Here is an 18,106-nt window from a genome sequence, read left to right on the forward strand (position 1 = left end):
TTAAACTTCACTAGTGTATCTGCCTCCACACTGACTCAGGCAGTTCATTCCACGCACCAACCACTCTCTGAGTAAAAAAACCTTCCTCTAATATCCCCCTTGAACTTCCCACCCCTTACCTTAAAGCCATGTCCTCTTGTATTGAGCAGTGGTGCCCTGGTGAAGAGGCGCTGGCTATCCATTCTATCTATTCCTCTTATTATCTTGTACACCTCTATCATGTCTCCTCTCATCATCCTCCTCTCCAAAGAGTAAAGGATGATGAGTAAAAAGGAATGCCTGTGATAGGTTGGAGTCCAAGGTTCTCAGATGATACAAATCTTCTGGTATAATTCATTAGCTGCTGCCTGATCTGTGTACTGTAAGCACTTTTTGCCTTTTTAATGTAGTCACTCAGGGCTCTTAGCTCAAAAGCTGTAAATTTCAAGAATTGAAATTAATGTAAAGGCTTTAATAGCCTTGGAATGTTTTGAAGTGGTTCTATTTACTGGTAGAAACTCAGAATCAGTTTTTCAAAATGTAGAATGAGGTATGGCTTGACCAGAATACCGTTGGCAATATTGCATCCTTACAAATGACATTTTTGTTCAACGAAAAGTCATTGGCTCCCAATTTGTTAAATTCAAAATTTTCCAGGATAAAATTTGATTATTTTCTTAGAAATGAAAGACAATTCAAAAGAAAAACAGCTTTGAGAAAAATATAGTTTTTAAGTTGTACCATATTGCAGTAAAAGTTGTGAGCATGTGTTTGTGTGAAAAATTTCATAGACATTTATATTTCTTCAGGCTGGAGGTAATGCTGTGATTGGTCGAACGATTTGGGGTGTTTTAAACCTTGGAGTCTTTGGAATTGAGATGAAAGAAGTACCAGAAGGGAAACATATTATTACTACCTCCCGTTCCCACAGCAACAAGCTAGTAAATGACTGCATCAGTGCAATGAATGTTGATGAAGTCATAAGAGTTGGAGGAGCAGGCAACAAGGTATGTGCTGAATAGGATTGAGGAGGTGATTTTGAATATTTTATTTAATTTTAAAGCTATTTTAAACCTCGTTTTAGTGTTCTGATATTTGATTCTGGGTACCCAACTTCATGTTTTCTCAAAGCCTTGGAGTGCTGTATTACTCAATAACTCTTAAGACTGTGGAAGAGATGTATGAGGATGGTACCAAGATGCAAAACTTTAGTTTTGTGGGGAGGTTGGAGAGCATTTCATTTCCTTTTATCAAACCTTTTTGGGTATTCTATCACTGTTTGGTATGGGGGGCTACTGCCCAGGACTGAAAGAAGCTGAATTATCCACAAACATAGGTCACCATCTACATGTATGCATCTTTATGTCTCTTTTGACTTGGTTGCTAGATTAATTGTGCATTGAATAAGATGTATTCTTATTCAATGTTTAGTGTTTGATACAAATTCCCACACTTTGTCTGACTACTTTTTTGATTGTTGTATACTGAGCTTAGTTTATAATCCTGTATCCTACCTTGTCTCGTATTGTTAGCTTGTGCTGTGGATACCCTTATTGCTGTTTCTCAGCTTCATATAATCAGATGGACTGCATCTTTTCTCATCACGTGTTAATGATTTGGTTAGCAGAATTGATGGCTTTGTTGCCAGGTTTGCGGAAGGTACAGATATAGGTGAAGGGGCAGGTAGTATTGAGGAAGCAGGGAGTCTGCAGTAGGACTTAGACAGATTAGGAGAATGGGCAGAGAAATGGGAATGGAATATAGTGTAGGGAAGTGTAGGTCATGCACTTTGCCAGAAGGAATAAAGGTATAGACTGTTTTCAAAAAGGGGAGAAAATTCAAATATCAGAGGGGCAAAGGGACTTGGGAGTCCTCATGCACGATTCCTAAAAGTTAACTTCCAGGTTTAGTCAGTGGTAAGGAAGGCAAATGCAATGCTAACATTCATTTCGACAGGAATAGAATATAAAAACAAGGATGTAATGCTGAGTTTTCATAAAGCATTGGAGTATTGTGAGTAATTTTGGGCACTTATCTAAGAAAGGATGTGCTGACTTTGGAGAGGCTCCAGAGGAGGTTCACAAGAATGATCCTGAAATGAAAGAGTTAACTTACGAGGAGTTTTAATGGCTCTGGGCCTGTACTCGAAGTTTGAAAGAATTAGTGGGGGAGTTCTCATTGAAACTTATCAAATATTGAAAGGCCTACATTGAGTGGAAATGGAGAGAAGGTTTTTGGTAGTGGGAGAGTCTAGGACCAGAGACCACATTCTCAGAATACAAGGACGTCCCTTTAGATCAGAAATAAGGAGGAGTTTCTTAAACCAGAGGGTGGTGATCTGTGAAATTCATTGCTACAGACAGCTGTGGAGGTCAAGTCATTTGCTGTATTTAAAGCTGAGGTTGATAGGTTCTGTGTTAAACTTGTTGTACCTAAAATATTTGTTGGATAACTTGTCGATCTCTGAGTACCATTGCCGCACTTGGTTGACAAATCTGTTTTCACATTTCTATATTGTTCCTTTATTAACCCATAATTTACTTTATTCATGCAGGTTTTACAAATTATAGAAGGGAAGGCCTCAGCTTACATATTTGCAAGTCCAGGCTGTAAGAAATGGGACACTTGTGCCCCTGAGGCTATTCTTCATGCTGTTTCAGGTAGGTAGATCTATGTATTGGTTCATTGGAACCAATCTCAAAATCAAATATCTCTTTTAATTTATTTTATAGTGAATGCAAACAATATAACTCTGCCAAATCTCTTGATAATTTCCAAAAAAGTCAGTGTTTTTTGAGCCTAAAGTGAGTTATAATAATTTGCTCCATCCCACTAACTACCCAAAAGTCCTTCCAAACATGGCGGATGGGCCTCTTGCCTTCTTGCAAGTTAGCATTGTTGAAAACAATACTTTCTTAATCCATATAATTAGCACTGTTTCAAAACAATGGCAAACTGCTTCTTCCACCCACGAGTTCTGGATAGCCTTGGTGAATCTCACCAGGATCTCCTCTTTCGTGTGTATGAATCATCATAACACTGATCTTGCATAATTGACACAAGGAATGAACTCTGCAGATGCAACACTGCCAAACCCTCCCCAATGCTCCTCTTCCTAGGTATATGAATATTTCTAACTCGCAGTTCAGCTCAATGATGTAAATTATTATGTTATTCTATAATCTTGTTCCGGACCTCTCTTTACTGATGTAATTTTCAGTCACACTAATATCTTGTACTGTATCACTTTTGAAGTAACTGTCGTCACTGATGGCAATATAAAATTAAATAATTGGGCCCAGAACACATGCATTCTTACAACTCAAGCATTCACTGGCAGCGCCAGAGATTTTTTCTTTCTGGTGCTACAGTGGGGCTGAATTATTCAGTGATGGTGCTGAGGGATGTACTGTATGGTAACATGTATTCGCAAGGCCAGACGGATGGCGTTCAAAAGTCAGTTTCAAGCATTATGTGCCTACTATAAATGCCTCTGTTGATTCACAAGCAACAGCAATTGATAGATCTAATATAGAAGCGAACTGTAACAGTGTCAACAGCAGCGGAGACAACCCAGGCTACATAGAGCATAAACAAACAAACCAACAGAGTATCCGACCCACAGCACACAACATGAATCTCGCACCAATCCCGCAATCAGCGTCAAATGCGCGCTTTTCAACTGAAAAACACAACACTAACCCATTCCCGTTTCTGATATGTCTATCCACACATCTGCTCTCACCCCATCCTCCCGCCACCCCACGAGGAATAGGGTTCCCCTTGTCCTCACCTACCACCCCACCAGCCTCCGGGTCCAACATATAATTCTCTGTAACTTCCGCCACCTCCAATGGGATCCCACCACTAAGCACATCTTTCCCTCCCCCCAACTCTCTGCTTTCCACAGGGATTGCTCCCTACGCGACACCCTTGTCCATTCGTTCCCCCCCCCCCCATCCCTCCCCACTGATCTTCCTCCCGGCACTTATCGTTGTAAGTGGAACAAGTTCTACACATGCCCTTACACTTCCTCCCTCACTACCATTCCGGGCCCCAGATAGTCCTTCCAGGTGAGGCAACACTTCACCTGTGATTTGGCTGGGGTGATATACTGCGTCCGGTGCTCCTGATGTGGCCTTTTATATATTGGTAAGACCCGACGCAGACTGGGAGACGGTTTCGCTGAACACCTATGCTCTGTCCGCCAGAGAAAGCAGGATCTCCCAGTGGCCACACATTTCAATCCCACATCCCTTTCCCATTCTGATATGTCTATCCACGGCCTCCTCTACTTTAAAGATGAAGCCACACTCAGGTTGGAGGAACAACACTTTATATTCCATCTGGGTAGCCTCCAACCTGGTGGCATGAATACTGACTTCTCCAACTTCTGTTAATGCCCTGCCTCCCCCTCGTACCTCATCCGTTAGTTATTTATTTATTTATTTATTTATTTATTTTGTGTGTGTGTGTGTGTGTATATGTATATATATACACACACACACACACACACACACACACACTCTCTTTTTCTCTCTCTCCTTTTTCTCCTCCCTCTGTCCTTCTCACTATACCCCTTGCCCATCCTCTGGGCTTCCCCCTCCCCCTTTCTTTCTCCCTGGGCCTCCCGTCCCATGATCCTCTCCTATCCCTTTTGCCAATCAACTGTCCAGCTCTTGGCTCCATCCCTCCCCCTCCTGTCTTCTCCCATCATTTTGGATCTCCCCCTCCCACTCCCACTTTCAAATCTCTTACTAGCTCTTCTTTCAGTTAGTCCTGACGAAGGGTCATTGCCCAAAACGTCGACTGTACCTCTTCCTAGAGATGCTGCCTGGCCTGCTGCATCCACCAGCAACTTTTATGTGTGTTGCTTGAAACTCCAGCATCTGCAGATTTCCTCCTGTTTACACTAACCCATAATGTCCACTGCTGTTCGCATTACATAGACAGACAGTGCCAAAAGATACACCATTATCAAAGTGAAATAAGCAGACAACAGATGCAGGGCTTTACCAGGAGTTGGACAAATCGTACTCTGACCATGCAATACCTCAATTAACTCGGCTACTGAACTTAAAACAAAAATCAACAGAATCACCGCTTGGAAGGCTAAGCAAAACCAGTAGGCTTAGTAGCAGTAAATGTAATATTTTAGGATTTGCAGGAAACATAAGGACTATGGGGTACCCACCACAAAATAATAATTATAATCAACATTAGTCTAGGCCCAAATTTAAAAAAGATCAACTGCACTCACCATTGATGTTTTCCGAGAAGACCAATCTGTCTGTTGTGATTGGTGGCGAAAGCATCAATGATTTTCTGGATGACAAGTGCGTTAGTCCTCCGGCTGTTTATGGCCAACAGGGCCAAGTAGCTGTTCCGAGCATCGCCGCTGCTATTCCTGAGGTAGTTTTTGAGGCGTCTGAGGCAAGAGAAACTCCGTTCACAGGAGGCAGATGTCACAGGCAGAGTCAGTGATATGCAGATTAGTTTGTATAAATATATAAATGCATCGCGGTAGGGTCTCATTAGAGCTAGAAATTCCACTGTGGCATTCACTGTCTTTTTCTTTCTTTTCAAATCTTTTTATTGTATATATAGGAAAAATAACATGAATACATCGAAGTAATGACACTTACAATGCCTCAAAAAAAACCCGTCATCTTAAAGATTGAAAACAAAATTTTGTGATAACAAAAAAAACCTACTGAGCAGAAAAGTGAGAAAAAAAAAGAGAATCCATTCGGTGTACAGCCCCGGAGCCATGCATTCATACAAAAATCTTCTAAAAATAAACATAAAACCGCCAGCAAGAAAAAATATACTAAAAAAATTTACAGTTAGATCGTGGAAAAATTATATCAATTAACTCAAATGATAATATCAAGCAAATAAGCCCCATCTTTTCTCAAGATCAAATAGAGGTTCAAAGGTTCGACTTCTAATTTTCTCCAAACTAAGACATAGCATCACTTGAGAGAACCATTGTGACAAAGTGGGAGCTGATGTATCCTTCCACTTCAACAAAGTGGCCCTCCTAGCTATCAATGTAACAAATGCAATAGCATGTTGGTCAGACACAGAAATACCATGAATATTTTGAGGAACTATTCAAAAGAGCACAGTTAATTTATTAGGTTGTAAATTAATTTTAAGTGCTTTAGAAATTGTTGAGAAAACCGACTTCCAGAACTGTTCCAATATAGAACAAGACCAAAACATATGTGTCAGTGTAGCTATCTCAGTTTTACATCTATCACAATGACGATCAACATTAGGAAAGATTTTAGAAAGTCTCTCCTTTGTCAAATGATAACGATGTACAATTTTAAATTGAATTAATGAATGGCTAGCACAAATTGAAGAACAGTTAACCAACTTCAATATCCGCATCCAATCCTCCGTCATAAAAGTCAAAATAAATTCCTTTTCCCAATCCTGTTTAATCTTAGATAAAGGACGCTTATCCCATTGTAATAGTAAATTATAAATTCTTCCAATAGAACCCTTAATCAAAGGAGTCATACTTATAATAGTATCTAACAGGTCAGCCTCCAATATGTAAAGGAAATTACTTAAATATTTTTGTAAAAAATACCTAACTTGAAGGTATTGCTGAAAGTGTGAGTATGAAAGAGAATATTTATCAATTAATTGTTCAAAGGACATCAATCTATCTTCTTTAAATAAATCCAAAGAAGAATTAATGCCTTTATTTTTCCAAAGTAAAAAAAATTGGATCACTCAAAGAAGGCTTAAAAAAGTAATTTCGGTAAATTAAACCTACAAAGTTAAAAATTTTTTAAATTAAAAAAATTGCGGAACTGGAGCCAAATTAGTAAAGAATACTTAATCACAGGATATAGGTTTAAATTAACAACTGTAACGTTCAGTTATATTAGCTCGTGTATGTCTAGGGGAAATCCCACAGGGTTGGTTGCCACCTGAATCAATCACAAACATCAATCATCAGCCAGCACACCCAGTAAATTTTAACAAATACACTTTATAGATATTACTAATTCTATGACATTAATATACATTTGATACAGAGAGGAAAGTAATGGAAAAAAAAAAGGTGCCAACACTTATCAAAGTCCAAGTTCTTCGCGCGCTACGTTGGAGCTCAATTCGACTTCAGACGACCACCCGAATTCCGTCAACTCACGGCTCGGGACCACCCTGAGTGATTGACTGGAGCCTCTCCACACGTCCGCGGTCCTCCTTGTCTCTCCTCCGACTCCCTGCCAAAACTCAGTCCACAGTCATATCATATAGCATGGCATCCGAAAACAAAACGATACATAACCACCCATTGGCTAATAGAACCCTGTTATCTCATTTTAAAGTAAATAAACTGCTAGCGCAAACTCTCTTCAGCGTTAAAGCACAACAAAGCCGCATTCCCCAGATTAACATAACAAAGTCGCCATTTTAAATGTAACAAAAGAAAGACCCTGTACACTCTCCCCCCACCACAAAAAGTCATGCCCTCATGACGTTAACAGAGTTCACCAGTGCTCCTTGTAAAACACAAAACCCAACCCAGGTGCATAAAGCAGTGACATAACTTTGCAGGGCAGTAGAGATCACACCCTGCTCTCCCGGCGCTATATAAGTGAGTCTTTCCGGGGGATGCCTACTCCTCTGAGGCCTCTGTACTTCCTCTGCTGACTCTCCCTGTTCAGACACCCCAGTTGACCCCTCGGGCCTATCTGTCGGACCTTCCCATTCACCGGGATCCCTCTGCCCCTGTGAGCCCTCTGGCTCGGGTTCTGCCTCCACCCTCTCCTCCCCCAATCCCTCCCCCATTTTAAATGTAACAAAAGAAAGACCCCGTACACAACTTTACCTAATTGCATAGGTAAAGGAGCTCCCAATAATGAGGTTAAATAAAACTGTTTTACAACTTTTAGTTCCAGGTCTATCCAAATTGGCCGATCACTCTTATCAACCCAGTATAACCAAAAAGACATATATCGCAGATTAACAGCCCAATAATACATTCTAAAATTAGGCAAAGCAAGACCTCCATCCTTTTTCAATTTTTGTAAATGACATTTACTAATTCTGGGTCTTTTATTATTCCAAATAAAAGATAAAATAATAGAATCAATCTGATCAAAAAACTTCCTAGTCAAAAAAACAGGAATATTCTGAAATAAATATAAAAATTTCGGTAAAATCATCATTTTAACTATATGAATACGACCAACAAGTGAAAATGTAAGTGGACTCCATCTACTAAATAAATTTTTCATAGAGTCTACTAAGTGAACAAAATTAGCTTTATAAAGATCCTTAAATTTTTTAGTAATTATAACACCTAAATATCTAAAAGAGTCTGAAACTTTAAAAGGAGTATTATCATATATAGAGACAGAATCATTTAAAGGAAACAATTCACTTTTACTAAAATTTATTTTATATCCTGAAAAACCTCCAAATTCATTGAATAATTTTAGCAGGGCAGGAATGGATTCGTCAGGGTTAGATATATAAACCAATAAATCATCAGCATAAAGAGAGACCTTATGCATGGTCTCATTCACAAAGATCCCATGGATATTTTTAGCCTCACGAAGAGCAATAGCAAGGGGTTCTAATATTAAATTAAACAACAAAGGACTTTATGGACAGCCTTGCCTTGTCCCCCATGAAAGCTGAAAAAAAGGAGACCTACGATTGTTAGTGACAACAGTAGCAATAGGGGCTTTATATATCATTTTAATCCAATTATTAAAATTAACACCAAAGCCAAATTTCTCTAAAACATTGAATAAATAATTTCCATTCAACTCGGTCGAACTCTTTTTCAGCATCCAAAGATACAACACATGGTGGAATTTTAGAAGAGGATGAATATATAATGTTAAATAGTCTTCGAACATTTGAAAAGGAATAGCGACCCTTTATAAAGCCTGTTTGATCTTTACGAATAATTTTACCCAAAATATTCTCCAACCGATTGGCCATTATCCTTGACAAAATCTTAGCGCCAACATTCAGTAATGAAATAGGTCTATATGAAGCACAGTCAGTAGGATCTTTATCTTTTTTAAGAATTAAAGAAATAGAGGCCTCTAATTGTTGGTCTTTAATTGATCCATTCTGATCCTTAATTGAATTCAGTGTCCAAACAATATCTTCAGCCCACGATGGCATTTCATCAGATCTTTCCTTTTGCACCTTTCCTTTCCCATTACCTTTATCACTAGGTTCAGGTAAATTCTTCCCACTTCTTGTAGACATAGACATATTGATCGCCCTCAAGAATCAACAAGTAAAAATTTTAATTTCAAAGCTTAAACTAGGGGGAGAGAAAGAAAACTAGGAGCAGCAGAAAAATACTGCTACTCCATTGGCAGACAGGGACGGTCCTCCATTCACTGTTTATCATTGTTTTTGTTTTGTTTCCAGCAGACACTGAACCTGATGTAGCTCTGCAGTCAGGTTCACTTCAGTCATTCCATAGTATTGGGCCATTGGCCAATTCTTGTCTAGGAAGAGCTTGTGTTTGGGGCTCAATGCTGAGACTCCAGTCAGAACACCCCCAGTCTCAATTGAGAACCGTATTTTCATTTTAGTCAGAACTCTGTCTATAACCGGATAGAAACGGTGCTTGCGAGGGTCATCAGAGGATGTGACAGGTGTGCGTTCGGTTTGGACCTCAACAACAAAATCATGTAGGGGGTGGGGTGGCTGGGCCTGTCTCCTTTCATGTGGTCTGCTCTGTATACCGGCCTTGACGCACAGGTCCCTAGCTCTTGCCTGAATTTCACTCCATGATTCCTCTCCCCATTTTGCTGAGAATGCATCGATAACAGACTGAGCCAGGTCCACAGCGGATGAAAACTCCAAACTGGGAGATTGATACTGGCTGATGGGATCCTTCCTCAGGCTGCTGGCTAACATCGCTAACAGTATTCCCACTAGAGCTAAGGGCAGCTTCATCCACGTTCTCTTCCAAATCCCACTCCATTTCTTGTTCCTCTACTTCGCCCTCACACTCCTTCGATGAACTGCTGTCGTCCTCATCCCCACTTACTTCTTTCTGCATGTCACTTTGAATTAAGACAGGCTCAGGCTGAGACACCACTGATACCTCTGGATGAGGTCATTTTCCAACTAAAAATCAATCCATTTTTTATGCTGGCCAAAATAATGCACGTGCCAGGTCCACGGTAGCTTATAAAAGCACAATGTGTGTGTGTGGCATCCATTAATCTCGTAAAACCATGGATCTGTGCCTGGATCCTGCACAATGTATGTATACTATCAATCTCTCGAGTGAGTGACATCACCACCTTAAGTGATCTTAGATCAGTTTAACTGATCTGAGGACAGCAATGGGAAGACATTGACAACGAACGAATAAGCAGAAGTGTAGAGTGGATCTGACCTTAGACCAACACAGAGTTTATAACCTTATTGCTGCGTGGGCGCTATGGTAATAGGGGACGCTGTTTCACTAGATCAACTGGAGAAACAAGCTGTATTCAAAACTATACAGAGAAAGCAGAAGCAATTTGAACATCAAATTTCAGTTAATTTCTTGGTGGTGCTATTGTAATTCCTGCTGGTGCTATAGCACAGGCAAGCACCACCTCAGCGCCGTCACTACAAGCATTCATTTTATTTTTCTTGTGCACAAGGAGAACAGCAGAGTCCCCTGTCACCCATACTATTCTGAAGGCGGAAGAGAAAACTGCTATTTCTATTCAGAATTGGCTTATCAGTTACAGATATTGATCATTGATCTTGCGAGTTTGAATTCCTTACTCGCAAGATTAATCGCCATGCACAAAAGAGGTGTTAAAGTCAGTCAAAACTTCAAGTGGACAGCTAATGATATTTTGAAGATAGTAAAGATAATAGAGCCCTAGTTATTGGGTATGTTTCACACCCTTCCATTCTCCTTACTCGTATATCTCCGGCACCCCCTTTTGTGTAAAGAGATGCTATGTTTTAGGAAGACCCTTCTGAAAAAGGATCACTATGAAGGCCTCACTTATCTGGCTTGACCACACACTGCCACAGTCAACCCAGCCTAATTATCTGTAGTAAGCAGAGGTGTCTCTGGTCGTCTCACTTTGTAAGTTTCATTTGACCACGCCTGCTACAGGCTATCATTTTCTTACTGCAGCTTCCACAGCACTCTAAAGCCAATAATTCTACTAAAAGCATTTTCTTAAGTGGCTCAATTTTCAGCTTTTATTTTCCTTTTTCTTACTCTTCTGTATCAATAAAGTTAGGTGAATTTTCCTTTAAAAATCAGGTGTAAATAATTTCACAAACATGAGGAAATCTGATGATACTGGAAATTCAAGCAACAGACACAAAAAATGCCGGTGAATGCAGTAGGCCAGGCAGCATCTATAGGAAGAGGTATAGTTTTGGGCTGAGACCCTTCGTCAGGACTAACTGAAAGAAGAGATAGTAAGAGATTTGAAAGTGGGAGAGGAAGAGGGAGATCGGAAATGATAGGAGAAGACGAGGGGGAGGGATGGAGCTAAGAGCTGGAAAGTTGATTGGCAAAAGGGATACGATGCTGGAGAAGGGAGAGGATCATGGGGCGGGGGGCTTAGGGAGAAAGAAAGGGGAAGGGAAGCCTAGAGTATAGGCAAGGAGTATAGTGAGAGGGACAGAGGGAGAAAAAAGAGAGAGAAATTTAAAAAAAATAAATAGATAGATAGATAAATAAATAAATAATGGATGGGGTACGAGGGGGAGGTGGGGCTTTAACAGAAGTTAGAGAAGTCAATGTTCATGCCATCAGGTTGGAGGCTACCCAGACGGAATATAAGGTGTTGTTCCTCCAACCTGAGTGTGGCTTCATCTTGACATTAGAGGAGGCCGTGGATGGATATATCAGAATGGGAATGGGACGTAGAATTAAAATGCGTGGCCACTGGGAAATCCTATTTTCTCTGGCGAACAGAGCATAGGTGTTCAGCAAAACGGTCTCCCAGCCTGCGTCGGGTCTCGCCAATATATAGAAGGCCACACTGGGAGTACCGGATGCAGTATATCACCCCAGCCGACTCACAGGTGAAGTGTCGCCTCACCTGGAAGGACTGTCTGGGGCCCTGAATGGTGGTGAGGGAGGAAGTGTAAGGTCATATGTAGCACTTGTTCTGCTTACAAGGGTAAGTGCTGGGAGGGAGATCGGTGGGAAGGGACGGGGTCGGCTGGGGTGATATACTGCGTCCAGTGCTCCCGATGCAGCCTTCTATATATTGGCGAGACCTGACGCAGGCTGGGAGACCGTTTCACTGAACACCTACGCTCCGTCCGCCAGAGAAAGCAGAATTTCCCAGTGGCCACACATTTTAATTCCACATCACATTCTCATTCTGACATGTCTATCCACAGACTCCTCTACTGTCAAGATGAAGCCACACTCAGGTTGGAGGAAAAACACCTTGTATTCCGTCTGAGTAGCCTCCAACCTGATGGCATGAACATTGACTTCTCTAACTTCTGTTAATGCCCCACCTCCCCTTTGTACCCCATCCATTATTTATTTATTTATTATTATTTTTTTTTTAATTCTCTCTTTTTTTCTCCCTCTGTCCCTCTCACTATACTCCTTGGCTATCCTCTGAGCTTCCCTGCCCCTCTCTTTCTCCCTAGCCCCCCCCCCCCACCATCTCATGATCCTCTCCCTTCTCCAGCTCTGTATCCCTTTTGCCAATCTACTTTCCAGCTCTTAGCTCCATCTCTCCCCCTCCTGCCTTCTCCTATCATTTTGGATCTCCCCCTCCCCCTCCCACTTTCAAATCTCTTACTGTCTCTTCTTTCAGTTAGTCCTGACGAAGGGTCTCAGCCCGAAACATTGACTGTACCTCTTCCTATAGATGCTGCCTGGCCTGCTGCATTCACCGGCAGTTTTTGTGTGTGTTGTAGATAATTTCATTAATTTTGTGTGAAGATCTGAACGTTTCATTTTGATAAGAAGGGAAAGCTGAGAAATCTGACCTTTAGTTTGTATTGTTATTCTCAACCATGTTTACATAAAAATACTTCATATAATTTCTGGGCATATTTGATTAACCTGATTTAATACTAAGTGACTCTTTCCAAAGTCATGGTCTCAACATCCTTGTATTATTGAGGAAACTGGTATGCTCTATGAATGAGAAGGCAGTTCAAAAATAAATTCTCTTAACAGTTTCAATCATTTGAATGTGTGCAAATTGATTGAAATGTTGTAGTTGGAAAGTCAAAATAATCCTTTTTTTCGGGTGCAGCTATCTGCTGTCAGTGTGGATTCAGTTCCACTACTGAGTGATATAACTGATGTTTTCACTTCAGAATTTACCCATGCCAAGTCTCTAGAAAATAGCATTTTAAGTTTCCTTTCATGCCACTTCTGTGCGATAAATGGCAGTGTAAAATCAACTCTGCAAAGGAGTTTCCTTGGGACTGTTTTGGAAAAGCAAGTGTAACTTAATAGCCAGAAGGAATGTTGTATGCACTGTAAGCAGTACTTAAAACTCAACTGTTATGATTTGGCATCCATTAAAGATTTGAATATCCACATATTGCCTGTATCAGCCATTAAAGTGCCTGCAACATTTAATTTCTTAAAGAGAATAAATTTGAGCTTTTTTTGCCTTTTTTTAATTGTATGCCTTTGTGCTCTTTAGGTAAAATGACAGACATTCATGGGAACTCTTTCCAATATCATAACGACGTACAGCATGCAAATACAGCTGGAGTCCTTGCAACATTGAGGAATTTTGACTATTATGCAAGCCGCGTTCCGGATTCTGTTAAAATGGCCCTAATCCCATAATGTTTAAAAAGTGGAATGTTCTCCACTTTGCACTTTTGCAAATATAATTACTACTGTCTGGGAATTAATCTTTTCATTTTGTAAGGTAACTGATTTCAGTGTTGCTATCTGACTGTTCTGTGGTGGGATTGAGTTTTCAACAGTCAATTGTTCTAACTCTGTACAAAGTCTTCTTCACCCTTTAACACCTACCTACTGCTCGTTACGATGCTGGCCTTTCGGGCAACAATGAAGGTCCTCCATCTCTGGTGGTTTCAGGGCTACCTTCATCATGTCAAAGCTCGGTTTTCGCTACTGTCAGTCATGCAAGTTCCGGCTGGAGATTCAGGAATGCTGTCACATACAGATGTAGAAGGATTCTTCATTGCTGTTTCCATAACAGTTTTGTTTGACCAGTCAGGGTTGTTAGCGCTGAACTGAACCCCTGAGCCTGGAGGACCAGTGGACTACTCTTAGTCTGGCTTCTACCCTTTTACCTGTTTAGCATGGGTGACCCTATCAAGAGCCAAAGTATAAAGTCCTGACTCCAGCCAGTATAGCTCTCCAGGTCATTCAGGTTGTGGTCACTCAAAGGAAAGGCTAGGTTCTATCAACAAGCAGAAATAGTGAACCAATTTGCCTTCTGTACTGTTAAGTTTTGTATGGTCCCATAGTGGAATAGTGGCTTCTTGTGTCTTATCTATCAATTAATTTCATATGTCTTGAACCAGACACTTGGATGTACATGTGCAGAATAATTTTATGCAATTTTGAAAATTTATATATCTTATCTTTCTTTAGGTCTAATAAAGATCGCCTTACAATAAATTCTGGTTGGATGTCAGCTGTTATTTTATGAGTTTGACTAACTTTGACAACTTCAGTTGATGTGTGGTGTAGAGCACACTGGCTGGTTGCATCACAGCCTGGTATGGAAACTGAATAGCCTACAAAAAGTTGTGGATACAACCCAGTCCATCGCAGGTAAAACTCTCCCACCACTGAGTACATTTACTAGGAGCTCTCACTGGAAAGCAGCACCCATCATCAAGGATACCCACCATCTAGGCCATGCTGTCTTGCTGCTGCCATCATGAAGGAGGTACGCAAACCTCAAGACGCAAACCAGCAGGTTCAGGAACAGTTATTATTGCTTAACCATCAGGCTCCTGAACCAGAGGTGATAACTTCACTCACCTAAACACTGAACTGTTCCCATAACCTATGGTCTCACTTTCAAGGATTCTTTTGTCTCTCGTTCTTTGTAGTGGCCAATTCTAACAAACCAATTGCTGCTGCTGCTGATCTAGCATGGGTTGTTATCCTTGTATTACGCACCCTCTAAGCACTCTGGTAATGATGGTTCACAAAGTTGACCTTTATTAGCAACTAGCAAAACATAGAATCTTGAAGTGATGTAACTAAGCGGTCAACAAAAGATATACCCAGCGGTCCCCGGAACCAAACTGCACAGAACAAAGTATGAATACGTAACTTACTCCCTTTGCTTTTACCACGCTCCCACCCATGTGACTAACTACCTTAGTAAACACGCAACACAGAATAGATAGAGAACAGATGTGTGGCTCCTACATTCTTGATGTTTATTGTTTATTTATTTATTATTATTTGTTAAGTAACTCTTTTTCTATTTGCACATTTTGTTGTCTTTTGCACATTGGTTGTTTGTGGTTTTACATTGATTATGTTGTGTTTCTTTGCATTTACAGTGAATGCCACAAGAAAATGAATCTCAAGGTTGTATATGGTGGCATGTGTAATTTGATATTTTACTTTGAACTTTGAGTTTCTGAATCATTTTCTAAAAACTTAAACCTTTCTATTATACGTTACAAATATATTACAGTGGTTACCTTAAATTCATTAGCACAGCTTACATTGATATATTCAGCAGAGTCTCCTATATCTACACAAGTTTTTCAAATTTTTGGGTTTTACTTCATAGGGTTCAGTTACTAATCCTTTACTACTTTTGTCCAAATCAATTCACGTGAACGATTATCTATTAAATATCCTTCATTTGTGCACTTCTCCAACCATTTGAAGCAAAATCAAAACATAATTATCTGGGCTCTGGACCATTATCTATTGTATTCACTTCTGCATTCCTTTCCTCCCTCAAGGAAAAGTTTCTTTGTCTTCACTCTTTACCTTACTAACCTCTACATTTAAAGATCATCCCGAATATTTTTTTCCACATTCCACATGATGCCTTTTCCTCTCGCCTCCCTTCTCACCATTATGAAATGACAATTCCTTTTTGAAGTTCAAAGTAAATTTATTATCAAAGTACATATATGTTACCATATACAACCCTGAGATTAATTTTCTTGTGGGCATACACAATACATCCATAATAGAATAATAACCATATAGAATCAATGAAGCCTGCACAGCTTGGGTCTTCAACCAGTGTGCAAAAGACAACAAATTGTGCAAATACAAAAAGAAATATGTAATAATAAGTAAGCAATAAATATCGAGAACATGAGATGAAGAGTCCTTGAAAGTGAGTCCATGGGTTGTGGAAACATTTTAATCACAGACTAGTGAAGATATCCCCTTTGATTCAAGAGCCTGACGGCTGAGGGGTAGCAACTGTTCCTGGAGCTTTTGGTGTGAGTCCTGAGGCACCGGTACCTCTTTCTGATGGTGGTAGTGAGAAGGCAGCATATCCTGGATGGTGGGTGTCCCTGATGATTGATGCTGCTTACTTACGATGTTTCATGTAGATGTGCTCAATGGTGGGGAGAGCTTTACCAGTGATGGACTGACCATATCCACCACATTTTGTAGGGCTTTCCATTCAAGGGTATTGGTGTTTCCATCCTAGGCTGTCATGCAGCCAGTCAATATACACTCCACTACACATCTATGGAAGTTTGTCTTAAGTTTTAGATGTCGTACTGAATCTTTGCAAACTCCAAAGGATGTAGGAACTCCTTGGCCTGTTCTTTCATCTCCATCAACTAGTCCATGAGTTGCACATGTCCTTTCACTCTTCCCACCATTCAGGGATGCTATTAGTATTTCCCTCTCAAGCAGCAGTTCACTTCCATTTCTTTCAATTTAGTATATCACATTGTGCTCATATGTTTTTATTCTACAATGGAGAAACCAAACAGATGTTCAATAGCAAGTATGATCCTCAGCTTCAAGTCTGTCATTTTAATTCTCTGTATCACATGCTCTGCCATTCTGACCTCTCTGTCATCAGTCGATGACATACTTTTGTCTAGGTCTTGAACATGCAGGCATAGATTACTTTGTTTGCTAAGAAACTGCAAATGCAATTGTCATCAAACAAATCCAGTCTCTGAACTTATAGTGGATGGAAGCAGTAAAGTTTTCTCTGACAATCATGCCATCTTCCTTCGAGCAATGAATAACTCCAAGTAATATGAGTCTTTTTCCCTTTGATGCCATTGTGTCAGTTTTGTCAAGGTTCCTGATCCCATGTTTGATCAAATACTGCTTTAATGTCAAGTGTGGTAACTCTCTTCTCACCTCTGGAATTCAGCTGTCTGGTCCGATGTATGGACCAAGGCTGTAACGTTGCCTGGAGTCAAGTGGTGAAAAAAAAAGACTAGGCAAAACTAAGTAGGTATTGATGAGTGAGTGGTTCTTTTTAGCAATCGGCATTGACTTTCTTCCAAGTCTTAGTACACAATTTTGCATGTACAGTGATGCTAGAAAGTTAGTGAACCCTGTAGAATTCTCTGTTTCTGCATAAATATGACCCAAAATGTGATCAGATCTTCACGCAATTCCTAAAACTGGATAAAGAGAACCCAATTAAATAAATAATACAAAAATCATTATACGTGTTCATCAATTTATTGAGAAAAATTATCTAATATTTTGTGTATTTGTTGGAAAAAGTATGTGAACCTCTGGGGCAATGCCTTCTACAAAAGCTATTTGGAGTCAGGTGTTCCAATCAATAAGATGAGATTGGAGGCGTGGGTTGTAGAGGTGCCCTATCCTATAAAGAAGGACACACAAGTCAGGTTACTGACAGAGCCTGCTCTTCTCCAGTAAGATCTGTTTATGTGCACCATGCCGCGATCAAAACAACTTTCAGAGGATCTTAGATGAACTGTAGGGCTGCATGAAGCTGGAAAAGGCTACAAAATCATTTCTAAAGGCTTGAGTGTTCATCAGTACACAGTAAGAGAAGTTGTCAAGAAATGGAGGAAACTCAGTACTGTTGCTACTCTCTCTAGGAGTGGGCATCCTGCAAAGATCACAGGAAGAGCACAACATGCAATGCTGAAGAAAGTGAAAAAGAACCCAAGGATAACAGCAAAAGGTCTGTAG

General features: G+C 40.2%; 1 protein-coding gene across 1 annotated transcript in view; it reads left to right on the forward strand.

Moving 5' to 3' along the window:
* The window catches only part of bpnt1 (bisphosphate nucleotidase 1), a 35,065-nt gene extending 20,317 nt beyond the window's left edge, over window positions 1-14,748 (forward strand). The window contains exons 6-8 of the mRNA XM_063055036.1: window positions 789-986; window positions 2,534-2,639; window positions 13,638-14,748. Coding sequence (XP_062911106.1) covers window positions 789-986; window positions 2,534-2,639; window positions 13,638-13,786 — 453 coding nt within the window. The 3' untranslated portion in view covers window positions 13,787-14,748. The remainder of the gene's footprint in view (window positions 1-788; window positions 987-2,533; window positions 2,640-13,637) is intronic.
* Window positions 14,749-18,106: the final 3,358 nt, after the last annotated feature.

Source organism: Mobula hypostoma, chromosome 8 (assembly GCF_963921235.1).
Source record: "Mobula hypostoma chromosome 8, sMobHyp1.1, whole genome shotgun sequence".
Taxonomy (NCBI): domain Eukaryota; kingdom Metazoa; phylum Chordata; class Chondrichthyes; order Myliobatiformes; family Myliobatidae; genus Mobula; species Mobula hypostoma.